Source organism: Dendronephthya gigantea, unplaced genomic scaffold, assembly GCF_004324835.1.
Source record: "Dendronephthya gigantea isolate DGI-Jeju-01 unplaced genomic scaffold, DenGig_1.0 000077F, whole genome shotgun sequence".
In the NCBI taxonomy this organism is placed as follows: Eukaryota; Metazoa; Cnidaria; class Anthozoa; order Malacalcyonacea; family Nephtheidae; genus Dendronephthya; species Dendronephthya gigantea.
Window position 1 is genome coordinate 960864 of NW_021163087.1, and position 25206 is coordinate 986069.

The 25206-nt window shown below is 35.5% G+C and overlaps 3 protein-coding genes across 5 annotated transcripts; 1 reads left to right on the forward strand and 2 right to left on the reverse strand.

Annotated features, from left to right (window-relative positions):
• Nucleotides 1-88: 88 nt before the first annotated feature.
• LOC114532061 (tetraspanin-9-like) lies at nt 89-8145 on the reverse strand. Of its 2 annotated transcripts, XM_028553653.1 has the most exons (8): nt 7980-8145; nt 6380-6445; nt 5116-5304; nt 4354-4428; nt 3039-3140; nt 2424-2597; nt 1466-1549; nt 89-783 (listed from the first exon to the last, which is right to left on the reverse strand). In XM_028553653.1, exons 2-8 carry the CDS (start codon nt 6440-6442, stop codon nt 718-720), a joined length of 753 nt encoding a protein of 250 aa, XP_028409454.1. In that variant the 5' UTR covers nt 6443-6445; nt 7980-8145; the 3' UTR covers nt 89-717. The 2 variants fall into 2 exon arrangements, with proteins under 2 accessions (XP_028409454.1, XP_028409455.1); XM_028553654.1 differs by lacking the exon at nt 7980-8145 and having other exon boundaries at nt 6380-7142.
• LOC114532063 (CD151 antigen-like) lies at nt 7132-12496 on the forward strand. Of its 2 annotated transcripts, none has more exons than XM_028553655.1 (7): nt 7132-7254; nt 10393-10584; nt 10861-10935; nt 11174-11272; nt 11495-11656; nt 12018-12101; nt 12283-12496. In XM_028553655.1, the coding sequence occupies exons 1-7, from the start codon at nt 7177-7179 to the stop codon at nt 12331-12333; spliced, it is 741 nt and encodes a 246-aa protein (XP_028409456.1). In that variant the 5' UTR covers nt 7132-7176; the 3' UTR covers nt 12334-12496. The 2 variants fall into 2 exon arrangements, with proteins under 2 accessions (XP_028409456.1, XP_028409457.1); XM_028553656.1 differs by lacking the exon at nt 7132-7254 and adding an exon at nt 9846-9969.
• Nucleotides 12497-15766: 3270 nt separating this feature from the next.
• Nucleotides 15767-24283, reverse strand: LOC114532065 (leukocyte surface antigen CD53-like). Its single transcript, XM_028553658.1, has 8 exons — nt 24179-24283; nt 19119-19189; nt 18725-18916; nt 17783-17857; nt 17507-17602; nt 16401-16484; nt 16170-16253; nt 15767-16079 (listed from the first exon to the last, which is right to left on the reverse strand). Exons 2-8 carry the CDS (start codon nt 19173-19175, stop codon nt 16014-16016), a joined length of 654 nt encoding a protein of 217 aa, XP_028409459.1. The 5' UTR covers nt 19176-19189; nt 24179-24283; the 3' UTR covers nt 15767-16013.
• Between the last annotated feature and the right edge of the window lie 923 nt (nt 24284-25206).

Genomic DNA, 25206 nt, shown 5'->3' on the forward strand with positions numbered 1-25206 from the left:
GCGGAATCTTGGGTCAATAGGCCTTTTAAACTTTTACCAATTAGCGTGAAAATAAAAAAAAATAACACATTCTTTCATATATGTTCATTGATTTATTATTGACCGTAAACGGATCTAAGTTTAGGATATATATTATAATATTATATACAATAACAATAGGGTACATTTATAATTATATAATAACATATTAATAACTGGTAAACAAGATAAAACGATAATGATCATTTTGATGAAAATTTATGCAATTCATTTTTTAAAATTGTCCATGCAATCTCACTCACATCAAACAGACTTTAGCCATTATGACGTTTTTGCAGCATTATTTTAAAACTATTAAGATGCTGATGATGAACAGAATAATGGCGGATTGTAAAATAATAATGTCAAAGTCTTATAATAGTGGAATAATTCTTAATACGCGAAGATTTCAAGAGCCGGTTTTAACTGGTAAAGGTTTCAATCGATACGTTTTTACTCAAACACACCTTGCAAGAACTAGCAGTGACCTTTTGATATTTTTAACACATTTTTTGTAAAATATAGGAACAACGTACTAGAATTTTTTTCTTTTATAATAAGAATCCTGACGTAATGAAAACAGAAAGAGCGGGTGGCCTGGGTGACTTTTATCATCAATGGCGGGATCAAATCCGACAAGTCTTCATAAAGTAAATCAGCAATAATTCTATTTCCAATAATATCATGATGGGAGCTTTCTTACACGAACTGTCCGTTCTCCTTGAAATAACTCAACAGAAGGAAGGCAAGAACCATGGCCACAAGCTAAAAAATGAATCATTCACTTTTCATTAAATATTACCTTAAATATTAACTAAGAATCCATGACCTATGATAGTCAAAAAGAGTAAATGCTATGCACGCAACAATTACGTCACAACTTCGTAGTTTCCAATTTAGGTTCATGCACGTTAAATGAAACGGATTATATAGCAAGTTTTAAAAGAGCTATGTTCAAAGATGCAAAAACGCCTTTTTCACACTTGAATACAACATAATTATGACAGATAAATCTAAAAAATGAGCATTAACACAAGGTGTTGTTTCGAGGCCTCGCTTTTCTGTTATGGCTTAATATCCTTTTTAAAGTAAAATGTTTTCTCATTCAAGATGGTTCTAGGATGAAAACAAGTTGCGACGTATACAGTGTATGTCAGGAATTTAATGAATTAATTAACGCAAATGAAAGTCATATTTTATGCTTGAAATATATGAACTCGATGGAAAAACTCAAGACAGCAATTCGATGTGGAGATATTTGCTAAAATGGAACTTCACTATTTACATAACACAAATCAAGATTGTATGGCAGGCGTCACGTTTAACTACAAGTAATAATAGTGTTTGTTGTAATGCAATGACCCTTGTAACAGATTGTGTTGTGTTGTGATAGATTGCTTGATCCTTAAACACACTAGTTTAACAATATATTTCTAAATTGTCCTACCTCAATGACCACAAAGACAGCAGCCAATACTCCAATAACCAAAAGATTATTTTCCAAAAAGTCTCTGAGTTCATTGAAACACCCCTAACGGTCAAACACAATTGTCATATTTCAAATTCTGTAACGATTTGATTTGCGGGACCAACAAATATAATTAAAAAGATGGCGTAGTTTACTTCATGGATGGGAAATGCTAACAATAATTCAGAACAGCTGGAAGAAGCAAACTCGTAGAAATAAATTAGCAAAGTTTAATCGCGAAATTTACATTGAGGAAAATTCAGCTTTTGCAAACTTTAAAAATTCAGCTTTTGCCACATTCGGCCACAAATGAATAATCACAATTGTAAAAGATCCTTATCCTAAGACAAAAAGACGAAAACAGTAGCTTTTCCTTCTAAATCAGCCACATTTTGCATGCAGTTACAGGGATTAACAGGTTCAAAATTAGCTATCACCGTTTGCGTCAGGTTTACTGATCTTAAAATTCAAAAATTTCGTGGCTTTCTGCTTTGTAAAATTGATTATTCTCCAGTGGCGTAGCCAGCCTGACGATTTAGTCATGCTATGCAAATTTTATGTTATTATCATTATTCATTTCTTTAGAAATTCATTGTTTTCACAGTCAATGAACACCAAAATATTAGCATAGCATGACTAAAATGTCGGGCTGGCTACGCCACTGTTATTCTCACTTTATAAAAATGTTTGAAACATTCATTGAAATGGGCGGAAAAACCCCTCGGCCTTTCGGGAATTCCACTCTTAATTGTTGATAAGACAAGAGTTGTGTAATCTAAACTTATATTCATTTTGGACCCTTCTATTTTAGATCCCTGTTAGATAAGCGTGGATCGGCTTCCACACATTTTTTGGTAAAATTCTACGCAAAATTTGAGCAACACAGCGAAATTATTTTAAGCATTCGCAAAATTTCGCCGGAAAGTAAAGAGCATACCTTGGTGTAGATAGCATTAATGATAGTTTGATTGGAGTACTTGTAAGGATCACCACAATCCTTTTTCTCAACCACACAGCAACTGTCAGGGACAACGTTATGACTCCCGTTTTTATTGACTTTATTGGGATGTCTCGCCCAGTCAAGAGAGTCGTTTACTCCGCAACATTCAAACTACGCAATAAAATAAATTTAATCAACTTTCATCAATTGAGCAATCGAAGATTTATCTGTTAAGCAAACTGAAAATAAGAAGAGTTTGTAAAATTTACGTAGAGATATCAAGCTTTAGACTTTAGTGCAATGAATTTTATTTAAAAGTATGCGAATTAAACATGGCTTTGCGATGTAAAGAAGTTTAATATTGTGGTTTATAGCGATCCAAATAATTATTTTATCACAGAGTAAAACCAGCAAGAAGTCAGATTTTTCATGCAATTAAATAATGGAGAGAGCTATGTATGTAAAACAAGCCGAGGGGAAAGAGACCTGCTGTGCAATATGGAATACCAATATTTGTACACAAACTAAGCAGCCAATTAATGAATAAAACTATACTCCTCTCGACCAATCAACATCCAGTAATTTTAGTATAGTAATAATAAAATTAAAAACCTTTCTCTGTATCCAATTCCATCCATCCGTGATTCCATCTTGATCTTCCAGTCCATATTCTTCCAAAGAGGCAGTCATATCTTCACGCAGTTCATCTTTTAACTGTGAAGAATTTAAGACAATATTATCAAATGAATAATAACAGACACAATCGACAAACTATTGACGCTTGTAATATTTTTCAACTACAAAGAATTTAGCAGAGATAAAGTACAAATTATTCTCACACGTATATTACTCCAGTTTCATGACTACAAGGCGTGCGCCGACTTGTATGTATAGATACTCATATTATCTTTCATTCACCTTGCTATGTGTTTGTAATAGTGTATATTTCATTCATTTTTTAATGGTAAAACAACGGTTTTGAAGCCATGTCATTGCTTAGCGACTGAGGAAGGAGCAAGAATGCAGTGTATACGAAATATCATGTGTGTTAAGTATGGCAAGTTAAGGAAAAACAGGTGGTTTCAACAGACGGATGCCTGAGTATTTCAAGAACGCCAACAATTGCAAGGAATAGAATAATAAACTGTTCATAGTTAGAACTTTAAATTATTCCGTGATTTTTTACATGATTTCACTCCGGGCATTTTTTCCCGATTCCCGGGCATTCCCGGGCATTCAACGAATCTTCCCGGGCATTCCCGGGCGTTCATTAGTAGGACCGTGGCATTATGATGTAATGTTTATTTAATAACGAGAACAAGTACGACATTATTGTTTCTTATTTCTAATTTCATAAAAGAATAATGGTCTAAAAATATTATTATATCACACATAGAACAGAATTGAAAACAACGATTATTACACAACTTTCAGCAGAGCATTGACTCTTTTCACATTAGGACTGGGTCCAAGTCACAGTTCCTAACAAAGAATGTTCCTCGTGGAAGGATGAAAGACACAAGTTTCCTAATACGTCAGGATTAGTTGCCAGTTACGACCACGAAGTGTTTATTATTGCTATTGACCAGCAAATCAACTTAGACTTTAAAGACAAAATCCAGTCGTAATGTAAACAAACAATTTGCTGGCACCTTGAAATGTAGCTACGTTATGTTTATCGAAAATCGACAAACGTCTGGTTATCGCATAATTAGTTCGCTATGGTTTTAACTGAATATGAGTTAGAGTCTGTGGCATGCAGAAAAATGCATGCAAAAACATCCAAAACCTAAGCAATTTTCAAAATTTGTGGAACCTGCATTTTATGAGCAGAATCAATGCGCAAACCTGGAGACTTCATGTTTAATGCTGCAAGGTGCTTCAAATGAAAATGTTTATCATTTTGTTTCTAATCTGATACACCTACTTTTCCACGATAAACTATGGCAAGAACCAATGCAGCAATCTCTAAGATCACAATCAAGGCCATCATTACCACAAACTATAAAAAAAACAGAATTAATCACAAAAAATTTTAGGGGGTAAATTCTATAACAAGCATTTAAGCACCATTAAAATGTAGCTTTGCTTAGAGATTGTAACAGATAGATCAGTGTACCCAGGGTATAGATAGATCAGTGTACCCAGGGTATAGATACATCAGTGTACCCAGGGTATAGATAGACCAGTGTACCCAGGGTATAGATAGATCAGTGTACCCAGGGTATAGATAGATCAGTGTACCCAGGGTATAAATAGATCAGTGTACCCAGTGTATAGATAGATCAGTGTACCCATGTATAGATAGATCAGTGTACCCAGTGTATAGATAGATCAGTGTACCTAGGGTTTAGATAGATCAGTGTACCCAGGGTATAGATAGATCAGTGTACCTAGGGTATAGACAGACACTATAGATAGATCAGTGTACCCAGGGTAAAGGGTGATGACATCATGTCTCATGCAACAGTACAAATATGAGATTTACCATACAGAGACATTTATAGAGGTTTAGAGGCTTAGGGATCAAAATAATGCTGAGATACCTCCAGTCAAAGACAGATGTATTTGATCAAGACACACAGATTTTCCTGTGTGTCGTTATTGACAATTGTCATAAGATTACAATAAAAATTAAACAAAGGTGTTGACAGAGAGCCATGTACAGTATCAGGCTATCAGCACTTACAATCCACAGCAGAGTTCTGATTTTCTTGTAGGCACCAAGACAACCCAAGAAAGAAATGACGGCTGTGATAAAGCCAGCAATAATTAACAAGAGAGAAGCAGTAAGTCCTCTAGTTGTTGAAACTGCAGCATAATCACCCTTCTCAATCTGGACGTAAATACCAAATGATAAAATACCACATCCAGATAGCTGGCAAGAAAAGGGTTAAAAAACATGTGATTAAAAATAATTAATTGCAAAGAAGATGAAACAATCCTCTCCCAGTGGTGCTGTGAGACACAGGGCCGCGGATTAACCTTTCGTGGGGCCCGTGGCATTTTTTCAGTGCGGGGCCCCTCAATCCCGTAAAGCATCAAAGCCTTTACTCACCGGCCACAGAATTTTTGGGGCTCGGGTAAAATTCTCGTTAGGGGAGTAAAATCCGCAAAAAAATAGCAATTTGTGCTAGTGTAGCGAGATAATGCATGACCAGAACATTGGTGTAGAAAATACTATAGCTATAGCAGTTTTAGGGGGGTTTGGGGGCATCCTCCCCCAAGAAAATTTTGAGTTTTAGAGTGCAGCAAATGCGATTTTCTGCGTTTTGGGGGTGAGATTTCCGCAAAATTGAGTATAATATTGCCATTACCTAAACTATAAACAACCTAAGACGTTTTCTGAAAGGACTATATATTCCAACAACATGCAGTTTAATTTTATTCTTGTAGGTTTTTGGGGACCCTTACAACCCTGGGCTCAGGGCTAATTTCCCCCTTTGACCACCCCTCTAGGTGGCTCTGCCTTTACTTGAAGTTTTAAATTTCTAAATTTTCCCATTACCCTAAAATTTTCTTGGGAAAATCTGGTTGCAGGGGTGCCTAATTGGGCCTGGACTTTCGATTTCTAAGGCTTCGCGTTATTTATTTCGCTCCGATAGCTTAATATAAGCTTTAAAGGCATTTTTATTTATTTATGGGGCCTCGCTTTTTGGAGTCACTTTATTTTATTTTGCGGCCATGAGGCTTTGTGGCCCTTTTTCCGTCTCCCACGCACCGAAAAAAATTGAACTGAGTAAAGCGCGGGGCCCCCAAAACCGCGGGGCCCGTGGCATATGCCGCTTCTGCCATATGGTTAATCCGGCCCTGGTGAGACATACAGAGAATATGTTCAAATCTAGTATGCATATTTATGTCATACTATAATTAAAAAGTTTACAAGAATATAAAAAATAGCTCTCTTTTCTATGTGTACACCACACTGTGATTAAGAAAGTTATAATGCTTACAAAGAAAATGAAGTTGAAGAAGATGACAATAACACGAACTCCTCCGTAACAGCTCTCCCCCATGATCTAAAATAAGAAGAAAATCAGTACAAACATCATTGAAACCAATTATTTAGGTTTCTATCTTTTCACATGGCTGGGTCATGGCTGACTCATTTGACAAAGTTTTCAAATCATGAAGTAAAAAAGTTTTAGAAAGTTGCTTTGATGAGAGGTTTTTTATATTGCTAGTCAGCTTTATGGATATATGTATGGAACTAGCCTGCCAAACATCACTAGAAATTTCATGTTTACACCCACTGTAACAAAATTAAACCAAGCTTAAATGAGGATATAGTAAATACCTTTCAGAAAATGAAACAACAGCAATCAAGACTTCATTGCCAATAAAAAGATACGTAAATGCATCCAAATCATTAACTCTACCTTTTAATAGTTCACTTGCAACTATAAACTGTGCCTTTCATGCATCAGAGGCTTTTTTTCAGAGGCAAATTTTATGTGCATTGTTCCTTCACTGAATGAGCTTTGTATTACCCTAGAGACCTTTATTTCATACAGATATGAACTACCTATACTAATAAAAGATCTAATATGTTACATACTTCTTAGAACCAACTTTCAAAGAAAACAACTTTCAAATTTATTATTAAGAATAAATCTGGCAAATTTACAGGAATTTCCCATTTTGTAGGTAAGTACCATTACCTGACATCTCACATACTCTAAATATCTATCGGGTGCCATATAAACATCTAGCTCAGATATTTGTACTGAAAATCACAGGCTGTTGTATCATGTCAACAGGGTTTAATATCCTTTGTAAATTATGTGTTTCTTCTGGCTTATCAATCCCTAATCAGTACTTCCTGAAGGTATGTTCAGCAGGTTACTTTAGTATAATTATATATCATTAAAATTTAAAATTTGCATGTCAAATTGTACAAAATATAGTATATTCAAACAGTGAATACAACTATATTTCGATTACCAGTGTATGGTGCCATTAAAATGCTGCAATAACTAACAGATAATTTAAATCAAATAGTTAAATTGTGGCCGGCAATGTTTTCTTCGTTTTACATGACATTTTTTCATCCATTTATGGCCTTTGTCAAGTTGTTTATACCGAATACATACAAATTATAAATGTGTACATTTAAAATACACTATCCTTGTGTCATAAAACCACATTATGTCTAGTTTCACAAGCTAAGTTCCTAAACTTTTAGCCGTTTACAAATGTGAAGCTGATTTTTAGCTGCAAAAACATGAAACGAAAGTATGTTTGTACTGTGGCTACCCGCCTACAAAAGCCCATGGCCCCATGAAAATATCAATACGTCCAAAAAAGAAACGACACGCAATTCGCAATTATTTAGCGTTGTAACGTAAATAAATAGTCTCTGTCGATGTTATTTTCAACATCTCATTGATTGATCGTTTTTACTCAGCTATATCAAACAAGAATTTGAAAAAATTTCAGCGACAGATCATACTTATGTTCGGCACACGTCAAACAGTTATATTGTCAAGCTTGGAGGCATATAATTCAACATCAGCTAGATGATTGAATACTTACACACTAGAATGTTCTTACCTGTCAAATATTACAGCAAAATCGTCAAGACCACAAGTGAAAAACACGGTAAATTTTGTACAGTCGAGATTTTACGCGCAGCGTCAAAATTACTAAATATGTTAGGTTTTAGCACAGAATACCTTAGGTATTCTGTGGTTTTAGTATTCTCATTATGGAGGAGGGTAAGTAGGGATAATAGGGTTCTCTAAGGGCCTGTTTACATGCAGCAGGGCTCCGGCCAGGCGAGGTGAAAATTACATATAATGAAAGACTAATCAGGAATGTTAAGTGTTTGACGTGATGCGCTTTTTACCTCGCCTAGCAGGGATAACTTCTCCATGTAAACAGGCCCTAAAGGTCTTTTCACACGATCCAATATTGCTGGATCCAATTCACTTCTGATGGATGTTTTAATTTTTGTAGTCTGTTGCCTTATGATGTTTATGGGCAGCAAATGCACTGAAGTCAATAATGCACTACTGCTTTATCAATAACAGACTATATTCCATAAGTCAGAAGTGAATTGGATCCAACAAAATTGGATCGTGTGACAGACCTTAAGGAAGGGGATAATTAAACCCCATGCAGATGGTGTGAGAGTAAAATGCGGACTGAGACATGCGGAAGGTGGAATGACTAAAAACAATAACTCCTATTGTAGGAGATATTTTAATTTTCATTGAAATCATTGAGATATTTTGAGATCCTTCCAAAAACGATAAAGTACAATATGTAACCAAAAAAACTAGGCAAGGTAAGAATTTGTGTAAGTGAGAAAAGTAAAGTAGAGGTGAAGATTATACCTTCGCCTTGTGCGAGCTTTCTTAGAAAACTTAAAGGTGTTAGGGGTATCTGAGGATACAAAAAGGCAAGGGGATATTAGGAATAAATAAAGTTCTGTCGTTAAAAATTGTCCATAACCTCCCCCCTGAGTGAGCCTTGTATCCCAACAGCACCACATGACCAAACCAAATTAACCGAATCATTGAGGCAACTGACGTCACCAGCCCCTCCCAATAGTCTAAAAATCAAAGCTAGACTCAAAGCTAGACGCTTTTATCAAATTCGTCGTCTCTGCTCTCAATTTATCACAGTCATAAGAAAATTGCTTTTAAGAATTATTTGAGTTTGTGAGGCCAGCCGGCTCAAATCGATGTTTTCAGCAATTGTCCGGTGATTGCCAATTTTCCATGCAAAATCTACACAGGTTTTGTTTTCGTGGGTGGTGAGTTAGGGCTCAAACTTCGAAATTTGATAGCGTTGCTGGAAATACGTTTTTATCATATTTTCGAGTCACAAATGACCTTTTACAGTAAAGACACAGGGAAATGGAGATTTTACTTAATCAAAGGTTTTTTAGTTCCATCATGCATTAGTATGAAATTTTCCTTTCACACAAAATTAAAGACTTTTCCACTGAGGCCAACCAGCCTGGGTATACTTAAATTACATAGAAACATTGCTTTCAATTTTAAAAACATCCTTATTACTTTAGTTTGTTTCTTTCAGTGAGATACCACTCTCGATCTGGTCCGTTTAGATTGCGCGGTATCAGGCTCTGTGCAAACGAAGCCAGATGTATATGACTTAGATCTTTTTAGCAAAATTGAGATTTAGTTAAACAAAGTGTTTAATATGAAGAATATCAATCCAGTTATTGCAAAGTAGAAATGGCGAAACGGTAAGAGCGTGTATTGCTTATTATAGACACATGCAGAGCTTGTGATTGTCATAGATACTGGTATATATAAATACTTTCTAATACCGGCAAAAAAATGACGTTTGAATTTTTTTATTATACAAACAGTTTTGACTCACTTAGCAACTGCAGACCACAAGACCTTGTCATCTTTATTAATAATGTAGTGATGCATACATGTTCCAACCGCAATGGCGTTATTCTCTTCATTGCTTTAAATTATATCACTCTGTATAGAACTGCTATAGGATGGCTTGCGGATTAAAAACCATCAAGTATTTATTATTCGGGTTCAATGCCTTATTTTGGGTGAGTGAAATTTCCTTTAGTAATATACAATAACCTCGAACAACTCTTCGAAATGTAGTTCAGCTTTAAAGTTCTTGCAAATTGCCTATGGAGTGCATAAGACGAGTAAACGAGTAAAATAAATTTGATTAAATAGTTCGAAGATGTTCAGTTGTATGCTATTTACATATTAAAAATAAAAGAATTAATCCTGAGTAAAAGTTAACAAAAGCCTTTTAGGAAGATACAATCCTTCTTCACACACACTGATGATCGATTCATAGTGGATCTTTGTATTACTCACAAAAAACAATGAACGAACTCAGTGCAAAGTACTGTAGCTTACATAAGGAACAAAAAAATGTCATTACTTGCTCATTTCTTAAATTTAGTATATTAACAAAACTCGAGACAAAGGTCTAAAATTTCAATTATCGTTTGCAGGCAAGCGGCGCTGTCATCCTGGCAATGGGAATATGGACCAAGGCTTCACCTGGATCGTACGACGCATTTCTTGGAAACAAAGGATATAAAACTTCTGCGAATGTAATGTTAGCGGCCGGATCAGTGGTGATGGTGGTTGGATTTCTGGGCTGCTGTGGAGCAGTCAGGGAGAGCAAGTGCATGCTGGGATGGGTATGTCAATATTTGTTTATCTACATTTTTTCAGAATATTTTCCACAATGAAGTGATAATAGAGGAATACTGAATAGTTATACCGGGTTTACGACAGCAATCCTTGCGCCAGGGTCAGGGAGCAGCGTGGTTGTCAAAAAACGCTTTCTCAAATATAAAAAGAAATTAAACTCCGTTTGAGCAACAACAGCGACAGTGACACACAGAAAAAAAAGAGTGATACCTTGAAATGTGTGAAAAATTGTTCCTTGTTAAAACATTTTTTTATTCATTTAGTACTTCGCCTTTTTGTTTCTGATATTTGGCGCCGAAATAACCGCTGGCATTTTAGCTTTTGTTTACAAGGATGAAGTAAGTGGTTTATAGCATATTTCTAGAATACAATCATTACTCTGATGTTAATTATTGCAACAGTCACCATTTGGAAAACAAAGAAACATTGTTTTAATTTAATTACCATGCATCAGGGACTGTGATCCAATAAACAAAGGTAAAATTCACTTATAATAAATGAAGGAACTATTAAAATCACTGATAAATAAACACTTGGATGAAACTTCAAGGATCACTGATAAATTTGTAATTTCAGGTGAAGGTCGAAATGAAAAAAGAGATGAACAATCTGATGAACAAGCATTATGGGTTTAATCACGAAACTACCTTTGATATTGATCACTTACAAACTGAAGTAAATTGAATTTATATTTATGTCTAAATTATTCTATATACTATTCTAGATACGTGGAGATAATAATTCCGCCTCCAAAGAGACTTATGAATGCATGCAGTTAACTTTATTCGCAGAAATGCACAGTTGTATACTTGTATACATTAGATATACCTCTTTTCCCTTACTGCACTAATATGAATTATCAATACATATCGGCCATGACTGTTCTTATTATTCCAGTTAAAGTGTTGTGGAGTGCGCAGCTATCGAGACTGGAACAACAGTATTTGGCATGAGGACAATATGAATAAAATGGTACCTCCGAGTTGTTGCAAGTCAGACAGTAACAAACCAACTTGTTATCAAAAATCAACCTTTGATTTGGCCAATATATATACCAATGTATGTACAAAATTACTTTTAGAACAGTTTGAGAAACGTTATTGAAGTATTCTTGCACGCGAAATATTTACGCGTTTCGATAAAGGGGCCTTTATCGAGATAGTATAGCGATGTAAGCAGTGGCGTAGCCAGCCTGACGATTTAGTCATGCTATGTAAATTTTATGTGATTATCATTATTCATTTCTTTAGAAATTCATTGTTTTCACAGTCAATGGACACCAAAATATTAGCATAGCATGACTAAATTGTCAGGCTGGCTACGCCACTGGATGTAAGATTGCTCTCTCGACAAAAGTGCTTAAGTGAGGATCGAAGTGTCGCAACAATTCATCCTTTAAAGTTTATCAATACCTTTGCAGGGCTGTCTTTCAGAGCTCGAAGACTTCGTCCAGAAACATTTAATGGTTATCGGAGCCACTGGTGTTGCTATATCTTGTATCCAGGTTTGATAATTTATAGTTAATAATAGTTCATTTTCAGAGAGAAACAAAAATCAGATTAATAATTGATTTTAGCATGCCATGCACAAATATTCCTAAATAATATCGATTACCACTAAAATAACATAGATCGATATTTCATTGTTATATCTTGCAACCTAACGGCTTCATTTCTTTCTTTTAGTTACTTGGAATGATGTTCTCTTGTGCCTTGTTTTGTTCTAATGATATTTAGATGATTCTGCACGAAGATAATTGAAGTATTGAAGATTTCTGCTTTATTCAAATCAAATTGTTCCAATGTAATAGTAACATCTGTGGAAATTTTCTATATATTTAATATACAATTTCACGTTTTCGCGACTTTCCCAGATTATACAGGGTGTATCAAAAAAAACGCAACCACTTAATATTCTAAAATTCATATTGTTCATAAGCTCAATAGATTTTATGCCCCTGGGATTTTAAAATGGCTTCTAATCGTACAGTTCAACTGCTAATGGTCAAATCAGCTAAACTAATAATGGTGCAGCTAACAACTGAACAACGAGTTTTTATTGCCGTGCATGATAACTTGAATGCTAACTGTCTACCTTGTAAAATAAATTGTAAATAAAATTTTACTCGTTAAATACTTTCAATTCAGCTCGTTGGTTTACGCACCCGACTTTGTTTACCGACGATTGTGCCGCTAGAATATGATTACAAGCTTTCTCGCATTCCAGGGGCCAAACGTCTTTTGTGTTGTAGAACAAAGAGGATATTCATGAATATTAAGTGGTTGCGTTTTTTTTGATACACCCTGTATTGCAAAACATTAGATATGCGGTAGATTCAGACATTTGACTAATTTGTTTTATTGAATAAAGTTTTAATCGTCGAAGTATTAAGCACAAAATAATCGCTTCGGAAGGGGGAAATCACTGAACGACTTATAAACGTTTTCCAACTAGCTTAGTTTCAATTTAATTGCATGCAAAGGTTCTATTTTGAAATTTATGATGTGATGACAACCGTCTGAAAGCTGCATTGCAAAATTTGATCTTCAAAAAACATCTCTGCATGATGTTGAGACTACATAATTCTGAAGGCATTAATTTCAACTGCATGACGGAATGATTCAACATTGGACGATTGCTTCCTTACGACATTAGATAAGAAAGAAAAGTCCATTGTCCTGAACATTTAGGTATACATAAGCAAAATCATTTATACATGCATATGAGGAAACATTTTGCTAAACGTTTGCAAATCCAGTAGACGTTTGCCAGCTACAGTATCTTTTATTTATTTGAAAAGAACGAATGGGTAAAATAAGAATACATTTTTGTCAGTTTAACTGCACTGAATTGCTCATAATTAAATAAACTTCTTAATTATTGCATTCCTTAAATTGTAACCGACCACTGGCTCTGCTGATGCAGGTAAAATTGTATACGAGGCTGAAATATTGCAACGAGTCATGCATGTCATATAAAATTATACAGTAAAGTAAAACGTACTGTACATTCTCTATGCTATTTTCAATATAAAATAAATTTGACGACTGAAGAGCTTAAAAGAGAGAGGTTCAGTTAAAAAAGTTCATATATAATTGAAAATTAGTTAAGAAAGAAAGAAAGTTAGAATGTGGAGCTAAGACGTCTCATGTGATGTTCGCGTTAAGCCTGTCAGATCACACACATTACGCATAGGTTATGGTAGACGTCGCATTTCGGTCGCGTCGAATGCAAACAATACTGTAGATGATGAGATAAACCTAGGCCTCTCATTAAGCCTCATTACCAAAATGCCGACGTTTAACCTAAGCAATAAGCATTAGAGTTGAATTATCGTAAAAGATAACACACAAGTGTAGTTTACGGGTACGTAAAAATTGCATGTGCATATGCATAAAAAGTGAAGGTAAAAGCGATACGTAATGGCTTACCTCGAGTAAGATCTGAATGCTGAAAGCGTGCTTAGCACATCAGACGACAGTGTTGCATTGGTTTTTGAAATCCATGTACGGTGTGTGGTCTGCCAGCTTGCGAAAAAAAGACTGAACGGCTGTATTACGGCCAGTTAGAGGCCAAAACCGAAGCTAATTGGTTTTGCAGCTTCTTCCTCAACAACACGAGCGATGCAATTTGTGATGTGATGTGAAGCCGGGGATGTCAGTTTTGCCATTTTGCAAGGACATCATATGAAATATAGGCTTGTAGCGCGTCACGCTTGGTCAGATTCAGCTAAACGCTGTACTGGCATACACGATAGATTTTTGGACGGCAACAAACTTTATATTTTGACGATGACCAACAGCCAAAATTCAGGACCAATTTTCATGGTTCGCTTATTTTACGGGTGTAAGAGGCGACGTACCGTAATTCTCGGGGCGATAATATTGAGCTATAGTTTCTGCTTTGATTTAGCATCTGGCAGAGTAGCAGACGAGCTTCCGTCTACTATAGAAACTATAGCTGAGCTGATATATTGGATTGGTTGTTTTTCCTGACTTGGATACTCAACTATAGCTAGTCTCCCAATTCGCCATCTTTCTTGTCGACTTGAGGCTGATTTCTATCCGAATTTAACAATACCTGTATTGTGCAGCATCAATACGTGGCTTTTTGCGTTCCTATGTGATGACAGAATTAACCGCCCAAGAATCTCGTTTGGCAGCATATGTACGTATAGTTGCTTGAATATTACATTATAAGGATGGTTGCCCGAGAAGTCGAGACATTATTGTTGAGAGAAGTCAGAACTGTTGTATGTCATCAAAGACGACATCATCAGTCTTGTCCCATGTAGTGTCTGTGCTGGCCTCAGCCATCATTGCAGCAGAGAATTTCACATGCAGGCGTGTGACGTGTGACCTGGAAAACGTTTCGGCCTGGTTTCGGTTACAAGTGATCTGCACGTGAAGTGGAAACATCGCAAAGTTTCCGGCAAAAGAGAATTATCGCTGCACTTGGAATTCTGTCGCCGTTAAATCTTATAACATTGGTTGATAAAAGTCAACATATTGAGAAATACAAATTCTGAAATTCATTAAAAGTTAGATAAACGCAATATGATGCCAGCGCTCATTCTAAAATATTCAGGGGATTTACTCCCCCCCCTGAGTTTTATGCACCCCAACTGAGGATATTTTTAAGTAATGCAAAAACTCAGAAACTCCAGGGATGCAAATGCTGTTTTCCATACACATTTCGATGCAAATGCTTATGCTGACTGTGTTCGGAGAACATTCATTGCATTACATATTGTTTTTTATTAAAACTGAAAAGACAAACGGGCATGATTTGTTAGTGCCTTCTCTCAGATGATTTAAGCAACTGAAGCTTGTACTTTTTATATAAGGGTCGAATGAAATATTATCAAAAGATTTTCAATTACTGAAGGGAGGAGGCTTACCATTATTGAGAATGATAGTTTGAAATATCTACATATCCTTCATAAGACCGACGCCTCCCCCCCCGAAACACTTGAATTGTCATGACGACTACAGCGATAATTTTCCCGACAACATTGTAACAGGGGGGGGGGGATACGACTGTACATGCAAAAAAATTGATAGATCTAAAGTTCGGCCATTATAAATAGCGTCCGCGTGTTTTTGGCCAGGATTGTAGTTATACGCCATTGCTTCTAGTGTTCCAATGGAAACCGGAAAACGACACAAGGACCTTGGTTAAGAATTTATTCTATATGGAACTGAAAAACTGATTACTATAAAACCTTAAATTACAAATATCAGATTACCTCTAGCAATACGTTAAAGCTTAAAAAACAACAGGTTATGATATATGAGCGTGTTGTTTGTACAAAGTATATGTTGCTTGTGTAACAAAGTATTTCTTAGTGATTAACTAATGTCTGTATAGAACTATGTCAAAACAAAACTATGTAAAAACTTATGACTAGATATGACTAGGCCATATCTCCTCCACTCTTGATTTGGCAGATCATCCATAATGACATTACCATGCCAAGGATCTAAAAAGACAAATGTTCAATGAACAAATTCATTTCCGTTTGCATACCGACGGTCTTATCACGGTGAATTATTTAAAGATGTATACAAACCTGGATAACAGCAAAGGCAATACCAACACCAATCACAATAGTGAGATTGTCTTCCAGGTCTGTCTTGATTTTGTCATAACAACCCTAAAAATTTGACAAAATTGAAATACTGGTTTGCGAAAACTAGACTTCGGCATTGAAAAAAGCAAGATTGCAAGTTTTTTGCTATAAATTAATTATACCGGCTAGACTTTCTAATAATTTGTCAGAAAATGCCGGTAGGATACGTACGTCGTTTTTGTAGGACTCATTTGTACATGGAGCCTTATAACTCCCGGTGTAGTCGCTTCCACCGTCAATTCCGCAACAATCATACTAAAAAACAAGTAAAAATATCAGTTTACTTGTTAGACTGGAAACACTTGCCAATAGGTGCATGTAATCCCTTCAAATTCTCTCCAGGCAAAATTTGAAGCGGAAGATCTTTAACAAATGCTGAAACTCTACAATATGTAACTGCATGATTCAAGTAATAATATAATGATTAAATTTATAGTATTATCAAGTGTGTTTAATTCACCCGGGAAAATGCGTGCAAATAACAATAGTCAAACTTGTGCATTTTTAAAACACGTTACGAAGCTGTTAAATTTATTTGCGCAAGCGCAATGTTGTTTTTGTAAATAAGAGGGAAAGTACAAGAGACACTATCTTGATGACGGTATGATAAATCGTCCAATCATCGACTATAATATTATATAATGTAGCCATTAGCTACAAGTATTTTCATTGGTCAATATAAAGCAGGAACATAGTTCTGTAAAAACCCGGACATGCAGCGGGTTCAGCATACAGATGATTCAATTAACTTCTTTACTGCATGCTTGAAAATAATTAAGTTATCTGCACGCGTAAAAATCCTCATGTTGATGCAAGTTGTTAAAAACAGGAGAAAACAATGTTGTGTTGCACCCTGCATGTGAACAGTATTGTTAACAATGTTGTTGAAGCTTGTTGAATCATCAATGTTGTCAGCCACAACTTGTTACAACAACATTGCATCGTGATTGCAACAACATTGATGATTCAACAAGCTTCAACAACATTGTTAACAATACTCTTCCCAGGGTGCAGCACAGCACTGTTCACCTCTGATGCGACAACCTGATCAATTTTTGGCCATGTAGGCTGAACCCGCTGTCCTTTTTAACAGCGGCTGTGCGCGAAAAATGTAATTCTAGGATGAAAGACCATCTGCTTGAAGTACTAAAATGCATTTTATTCCTTTAATCTGGAGTTTATCGTCACAATTTTCATAACTGGTTCCTAAAACTAAAGAAATGTGCCCCGAAATTATATGCATGTGCGCGCGTTTTAACAATTTCAAATTTTCTAACCTTGTCCTCGAACTCACTCCACTTCTTCCTAAGATCTTTATCACCCTGGACGTTTTTAAACGTTCCGTTCAAACAACTCTTTAGCTCATCCTCGACCTGAAAAATTATCAATAATATCCATCTATTTTCAATAAAAATCTGATAAATTTAGCCATATAGCATCAATTAGTTTTTGCTATGGCAAAGAATTCCGACCAACCAGCCTTAAGATGTGGCTATCATGTCTCTGCAATAATATCTGCGATTATCGTTAGTGCCTTATCAAACGACGCTTACCTTATTTTTCTCAACCGCAGCATAAATACCAGCAGCAAGTTCCATGAGGAAAATTATCAAAAGGAACACGAAAAACTATTTGAAAAGAAAATAGCTATATACTTCCTCACATATTGTTTTAGGTTATTTATACAAATTTTCATATTTATAATTCTTATATATTACAGTGAAAAACAAAATGATTTTGGTGACAAAGTAATGACGATCCTAGTTCCTCATGCATAACAGAAGAGTTACTTGGGTCAGAGAAAACATTTATATAATTCTTCCAGCCTGCGCAACAATCAACTTGCACTAGCACTTTTATTTCATAAAATAGACGGCAAAAGGATTGTTCACCAGATTGCTCATCATCTCTTTCCGAGTACTCTGACCCTAGGTAGCCCAAAGGTATTTGTGTTTTAATCTAAAGCGTCCAATCCAGTTTAATATCGCGGTCTGTGACGTAAACACCAATTGCTATATTTGTATAATATAGCAATTGGTGTTTATATTACAGACCGCGATGTTAAACTGGATGGACGCTTTAGATTAAAACACAAATACCTTTGGGCTACCTAGGGTCTGACAATTAGAATCAATGCATGCAGTTTCATTCATCTGAAGCTATTTTTTTCTGCGCTTTAGACTAATTTCTTATCTTAGCGATAAAAAGGAAATTTTCTGAAAGAGCTTACTAAAATTAGTAAAAGTGCCAGGTTTGGCTGCGAATTGTTGTAAATTTGCATTTGCATTAATTCAAGTACGCTCTTTCTAGCTGTGCATGGTGATTTATTTTCTTATTATTACTTCGATCAAGAATAAATCTAAAGCGCAAGTCGTCCATTGGATAGATATTTTAAATTTGCCTCAAAATATAAAAAATTTCATCGTCTTTTAACGTTATTACGCCGGGCATAATGTGGGCATTCAGAAGCATGTTAAAACAGCATAAAAACCTACAATTCCTAGTAAGCAAGTGCTTTGTTTCCAAGCTCCGTAGCAACCAAAGAATGCAATCACAAGGATTATCACACCAGCAGCGAGTAGGAGATTGGCTGCAGTTGCCCAGGAATAGTCATCACAAAGATCCAGGTAGTCATCTTTCTCTACCTTTAGATATGCACCAGCTCCCACGAGACCTGCACCAGTAATCTATATATTTTACGAAAAACAGGAGATAAAAAAACACCGCGATAAACTATAGCAATCCCAGTATAAGGTAGTTATCCCTAGGGCCTAGGCACATGCAAAATATGTATAGTAGAAAATAGTAATTATCGTCGATCGTTCGATGTGCAGGTTTTAATGCAGAGTAAATTAAAGCACTTCCATACAGTCCTATATAGCTACTTACAAAAAAGATAACATTAAAGAAGAACACCAAGTATCTTATGCACGTATAACCACACATCTTTTCAAATACACCTGTGAAGAAGAACAGAAAAAACAGGCTTGTGTTAAATAGCTTTTCTATCTTTTATATTTCGTTACACTCGGATAGCTTTGCATGAGAAAGTTGTCGGCGCAGAATTGAGAAAACTGTCCTAAAATTTATGTTTATTGTCCAGAAATCACAAACATGATATATTCCAGTTTCATCAAGTTAAATCATGCACTGTACCGCAAGCGATGAGGCAAATACAACTACGAAAGTCATAATATAAAAATAACTATAGATGAAACCATCAAGTGATCCCATATAAAGAAATACCAAATAGTTTCCGTGCAGGATTGCGTGATCCTCAAACAAGAAAGTTTGCTAAATTTTGAAAAGGGAAAAATACACGAGCCTGGTCGAGCAATATGACAAGTGCATGTATGGATCATGCCATTTGCACACGAAAAAAAAAGTTTCATGTGGGGGCAGGGTTCACGTGTTCAAACAAGGAAACCGGACGAATTGAAGCACGGTCCTTATTCTTCGCGCAGGATTGTAAGTTCCTATTGTGTACAGGAAGTCTGGGGTATTGAGATGGGGCTTAGTTGGGAGGGGGCCTTAATTGAGATGGGCGGGGGACTTATTTAGTTATCCATAAAATCTCAGATAATGTTTTGCAAAATGTAAGTTATTACGTTCATAGTACTAGAAATACATGCATGCAGCAACCCCTCGCTATTTCAAACAAAGTACACAATTTCCTGAGTTAACCTGACCTAAACTTATATTATGAAATGCACAAAACTCAAATCAGTCTTATTATATTTTATCGAGTATATTATAGCTAATGTTTCCATCTTTCAATACAAAAATAATCACAAAGCTAGTGTAAACATTGCCCATTCAATTTTGCTGCATTATACTATGCCAGCAATTAAGTAACGGTTTAAAATCGAAGTTTCAAACGATTAAAACAGTACAAAATCTTCACAGACAAAGAAAAAACTTCAAATGTTATTTTATTCTGTAATTGCAGTCGACCGGCGGCTAAAAGTTTTATACTTTATAAATATAGTGTGTATTTTTGATACCAAAATTCAAATTACACTTTCAAAAACACTTTTTAAAGTTAAAGCAAAGGTGTAATAGCCTTTCACAGGTTTATGCGTTTGCATAAAAAGCTGAAAATTTAACAAATAAACGGCATACAAAGCTAAAAAGTATACAAATACGGCTCATTCTTATCGCGAAACAAATACAAAATAAACAAAGTAAACACGTACCCTTTGTCTTCGAAAACATTTATAAGTTTGCAGATTATGAATTATTCCTCTTACACGGCTTTGTCTTGACCGTATCCACGTTCATCTTTGCTAACTGTCATGCTTCATATATCTTGTTTCTTCTCGTTTTACTTTCTTTGCACAAAGTTTATGAAACGCTTTTACAAAAATTTTTACGAAATGACAGTTAATATAAATTGCTGACGTTCTCATTGAAATACAAACTTTCTGTCTTAGCCAATCAGAACGTTCGTTGATTACCAGACGTTACTCGCGCATGCGCATAACTTACAAAACCACCCAACGTCGACCGTCCATGACAAAGAATTTGGACAACTTTGGATTCGCCTATGTTCTACCGGGTTCCGGGTGTAATTCCTAATCTCCGAGCGGAATTAGTACCCTCGCAGGCGCTCCGCGCCCGCTCGGGGATTATACAAAAACAATATGCACATCAACATAACAGCTTTTTTCAAATGTTCAGCAATTTCAACAGTTTGAATAGTTTACGGACCAAACACAAAAATTAAATCAAATAAAGAGACTTGTTTTGAGTATACGAGGGGGAGAGGGATTAATAGAGACGGGGGCCTAAAAATGTTCTCTTCCAAAAGCGGTGTTAATTATTAGAGGGGGCTTATTTGAGAGAGGGGGCTTATTTGAGAGAGGGGCTAAATAGAGACAATAGGGTAAACATAAATATACAAATATATACCACCATTTAAGTGAAATTGTATGGATGAGATACTGAGTGAAATATATGGATGAGATACAATTAATCCAACATGGCCGTCACATCTAAGATCTAATTAAATCATAAATGACAAAAACTCTGCTTGCGACGCCGGCATTACGAACGTGAAACTGAATTTGCTTATTTTGCGCTCAAAATTGATATTGCACACAATATTTGACTTGTTGTATGAACTTTCCTTTCTTCAGAGCAGATCGCCGGAGAATGGGCCTCAAATAAATGCCACTTCGGCACTTGTCAACTAAACCAAGTCATTATGTAAGAAAACTGAGCACTTCGTCATTCAACAAGGCACAAAGTTGGCAATTTTGAATTCTCCATATAAATTCATTGCATGCTTGAACGGCTGAATGCATGCATTTTAAATTATAGACCTCGTTTATACTCATAGTGATTTCACAATCACAGATTTCATATAATTTACATTGATTAAACTATGGGCTGGACTGGACTTGTAAAACCACAGGTAAAACATGGACTTGTAAAACCACACTGTGGTAAAACATGGACACAAATCTTAGAATTTGTTGGTTTGAGCTCATTAAACACAACATGCACACAACAACACAAAGGGTCTCATATTTACCGTATATTCGACTGACGCAGTTACGCTCGACAGATTTTGACTTTTGAAAGCGGTTTTGCTTTGACGCCGGTTTTAATTGTGGTTTGTGATTCAGGGCCGTAGCTGACTTGTTTACGAACAGCGGGACAATCGCTTTCAAAAGAAAGCAGTGAGGCGAATATATGAATACACGAAATACCCTGCCACAAATTAGGCTCTTAGTGAAGGCCTTGCTTTTTTTTAAAACAATCATTATAATTGATAGCTTGAAAACGAATATTAGCTGACGTTAGGACTTCTGTAAATAAGTCGTCTTAGTTCTTTCGAAAGTAACACATACTTACAGTCTACTGAGATTAAGAGCACAAAAGTGGAATGCACACTTTCAAAGCTAAAAGCAGACCACTTTTTCCTTCCTTTTTCTACTCAAAATCATTTTTTTAGGCATTACTGGCATAGTATTGAGCATTCTGCATATATGATCCATGGTTGTTGAATACATTGCAATCATTGTTCTTTATAAAAACAGTTGTATATATTGGAAGTTGTTAAAATGGTAGCTTGGGAAGGCATGACCTAGGGTACCTGGGTGCACTATAAATTGAATACCATAACGCTCTCAATCATTTTAACTTGGCTGTTCATTCCCGGTTGGTTCTAGTTGGATTATTAAATTTATCTAGAGCCAACCAATGAGCAACTTTGTTTGTGAACAAGTTCAAATTTTTTGTGGTTACATTTGCAGTTGATTGTAAACTTTGAAACAAATATTAGTATCCTGTTTTGCTTAGGGGTGTTTTTTTACCAAGTGGAAAGGAAAGAATTTCACCTTGTAAATCAGTATTTAAAATACTTATACCTGGGATTAATGATCCAAATGCATCCTAAATATGTTTTTCGATCTTATAGAAATCTTAGAGACATAGTATAAAGGCATCTTTTTAACAGTGGAGATGCTTTAGTAATTGGTAACCAAGCAGCAAAATTATCTTAATGAAAAGTCTAGAAAGAATAATTAATAAGCAAAGTATCATGCATGACACAAAAAAGTTCCGGAACCTACAAAAGGTTAGGGCTTTAATTTTTTTCTTTTGGTGCCCCTTTTTTCCTAGGTTGAAATACAAAATGTTTTAACTTGATATGTTATTTGTAATATTTAGTAATTCATGATATTAAATCATATATTATTAATGTTGCCTAGACACTGCATAGTTATGAATAGCAAATGAAAGGTGGCTTTATGCTCACACATGTCATGTAATGCATGTATGGAAGTCTGTTGACATTAATTTACAATTTAAGTGTATACGGCTGTTTAGGCTACAATCTAAGGCTTGTCCGCGTATATTATGCCTAGGTTAATTAATAACATTATTACACACATTTCTAAGCGACATATATGGTCCACAACATACTATGGAGAATGTCTGACTAGAATCGAACGATCCAGGTCAATACCTATTATAGACATTACAACAGAATGTGAAAAAACCTGAGTCATGCTCTGTCCATTAAAATATTCACAACGGTTAAACACAACATTTGAACTTACTATACTTTCATTCCCGCGGTTATATTGAATGGCGCGAGCTTTTCGAATTCAGAATTCCTTACATATTTATAATATGCTATGTTGCTATGGAATAAACGAAAATATCACAATATATATCAAAATACTATGGTGATAAGTGAACATAACACCTATTGATTGCAAGATCGGGCAGAGAGAACAGCTCTGCTCTGTCCGCTCATGTCTCGATGTTCTTTTAATTCCGAAAGTAAATGAAAAGTTGTACAATAAAGAACGAAATGAACGTTTGCACGGACATGTAAATGAGTACATAATATAGCAGTAATTTACTCACAGAACGAATACGTTTCGCTATTCTCTTTTATTTTATGAGAAATCAAGCGGCAATTTTTAATTTTTGGATATTGCACAGCAGTCAATAAATTTAATAAATTTGCTACTGACTTGAAACTATGTCGACTTATTTATCAGGTGATTTTCATCTGACTATAAAAACAGGTTATTTCTTCGAGTTTGCTGGTGTTTTGATCAGAACACTGACTTTAGATCTTATCAAAATGTTAATATATAAATGTTTCTGTAATATTATACCGTGCTTGTGCTTGTGCTTCGCTGCAAAGTGTCGCAATTTTGTACACAATAGTTTTCTGAGTAACCGCTTTTTATTGATGTATCTTGTAGAACACTTGAACTTCCCGTTTGAGACGAGTTCAGTCTTCAATTCATGCACAAGCAGCAATTTGCAGGAAAAGATAATTATCTCGTTGCAAATCGAAAGTTAAAATACATGTTTACAATACACGCATTGCCACAATAGTAAAAGTATCGCTTGTATACTACGAGAACAGGAGGAAAAGCTAAGCGAAGGGATAATGTTAAACATATAAAAATCATTTAACTTACGCTAGACGAATTTCTCCTGATCTTTTGTCCACAGTTGCGTATGAATTGTTGACAACGCCTCAGACTTGGGAGTGTTATATATATACGATGAACAGTTGGAAACACAATATCAATTTACGGGGGCGAAAAAATATAAGTAGCAGGGGGGGGAGAAATACTGTGATCTCATTGTAACAAGAACAACCACCGGAATTTCGAATTAGTTTCCCCATGATTCTTGAATTTTTGTCCCTTTGTTGTTTTTTCAAGATATTTTAAAACACTTTTACCGAATAAAGTGAAAATGATGAATATAAATATATTACGTTCGGAATCTTCTATTCAAAATACTTGCTTGATAAAAATTTCGAATCTGCGAGAAGTAAGACACGCCCAAAATTTGGAATTTTTCCCATCAATTATTTTTAGGGGAAAAAACCAAACACTTGTAAGGTACTTTATATTCAAAATTCGGCAGCATTCACTGACTAATATGGTAAAATCTACACTTGCCGAGCGCTGTATATTAGTAACAATGAATTTCAATATAACTACTTTACTGAATGTTTTTGATTTATTTGTGAAACATTCTTGTATGCCAGGAAGGTTATGAAAGCGCTCTAATTTATAAATTTTATATTCAGGTTAGGCAATATTAGGCAATTGACAGGTCATGCACAACAAATTCCGACCGTGTTGAACTGAAACGGCGAGCCGGTCTACTGTTGAACAGTGCTTAGCCTTAGATTACCTTCGGTTGAAAGAAATGCATCATGCCATTAGACTCCGAGAGGACATTATCGTGAGAAAGTTACAAACAGATTATATTCACTTCACTAGTTCAAAATTTAGAAACTGAAACACAGAACAGAAACTTTAGACGAAGGCAATGAATTGGCAACTGCATGCGGATGTAGACGCAGAAACAACGAGCCTATTGCCCCGTCCACACGTATCCGGATATTTTTAAGAACGGAGGTTTTTTTATCCGTTTTGGCCTTGCGTCCGGAGTTTCGATGACGTTTATAATCGGATCCAGTCTATAACGG

Coding starts and splice junctions, on each gene's coding strand:
- LOC114532061 (XM_028553653.1), bottom strand. CDS start 6,442: ATGGGGGAGAGCTGTTACGGAGGAGTTCGTGTTATTGTCATCTTCTTC. Junction 1,550..2,423: donor TTAATGCTATCTACACCAAG/GTATGCTCTTTA, acceptor TTTGACCGTTAG/GGGTGTTTCAATGAACTCAG. Junction 784..1,465: donor CTGTCTTTGTGGTCATTGAG/GTAGGACAATTT, acceptor TTCATTTTTTAG/CTTGTGGCCATGGTTCTTGC.
- LOC114532063 (XM_028553655.1), top strand. CDS start 7,177: ATGTCAACAGGGTTTAATATCCTTTGTAAATTATGTGTTTCTTCTGGC. Junction 10,585..10,860: donor GCAAGTGCATGCTGGGATGG/GTATGTCAATAT, acceptor TTATTCATTTAG/TACTTCGCCTTTTTGTTTCT. Junction 11,273..11,494: donor TTGATCACTTACAAACTGAA/GTAAATTGAATT, acceptor TTATTATTCCAG/TTAAAGTGTTGTGGAGTGCG.
- LOC114532065 (XM_028553658.1), bottom strand. CDS start 19,175: ATGTGTGGTTATACGTGCATAAGATACTTGGTGTTCTTCTTTAATGTT. Junction 16,485..17,506: donor GGAGTGAGTTCGAGGACAAG/GTTAGAAAATTT, acceptor CTTGTTTTTTAG/TATGATTGTTGCGGAATTGA. Junction 16,080..16,169: donor TTGCCTTTGCTGTTATCCAG/GTTTGTATACAT, acceptor TTGTCTTTTTAG/ATCCTTGGCATGGTAATGTC.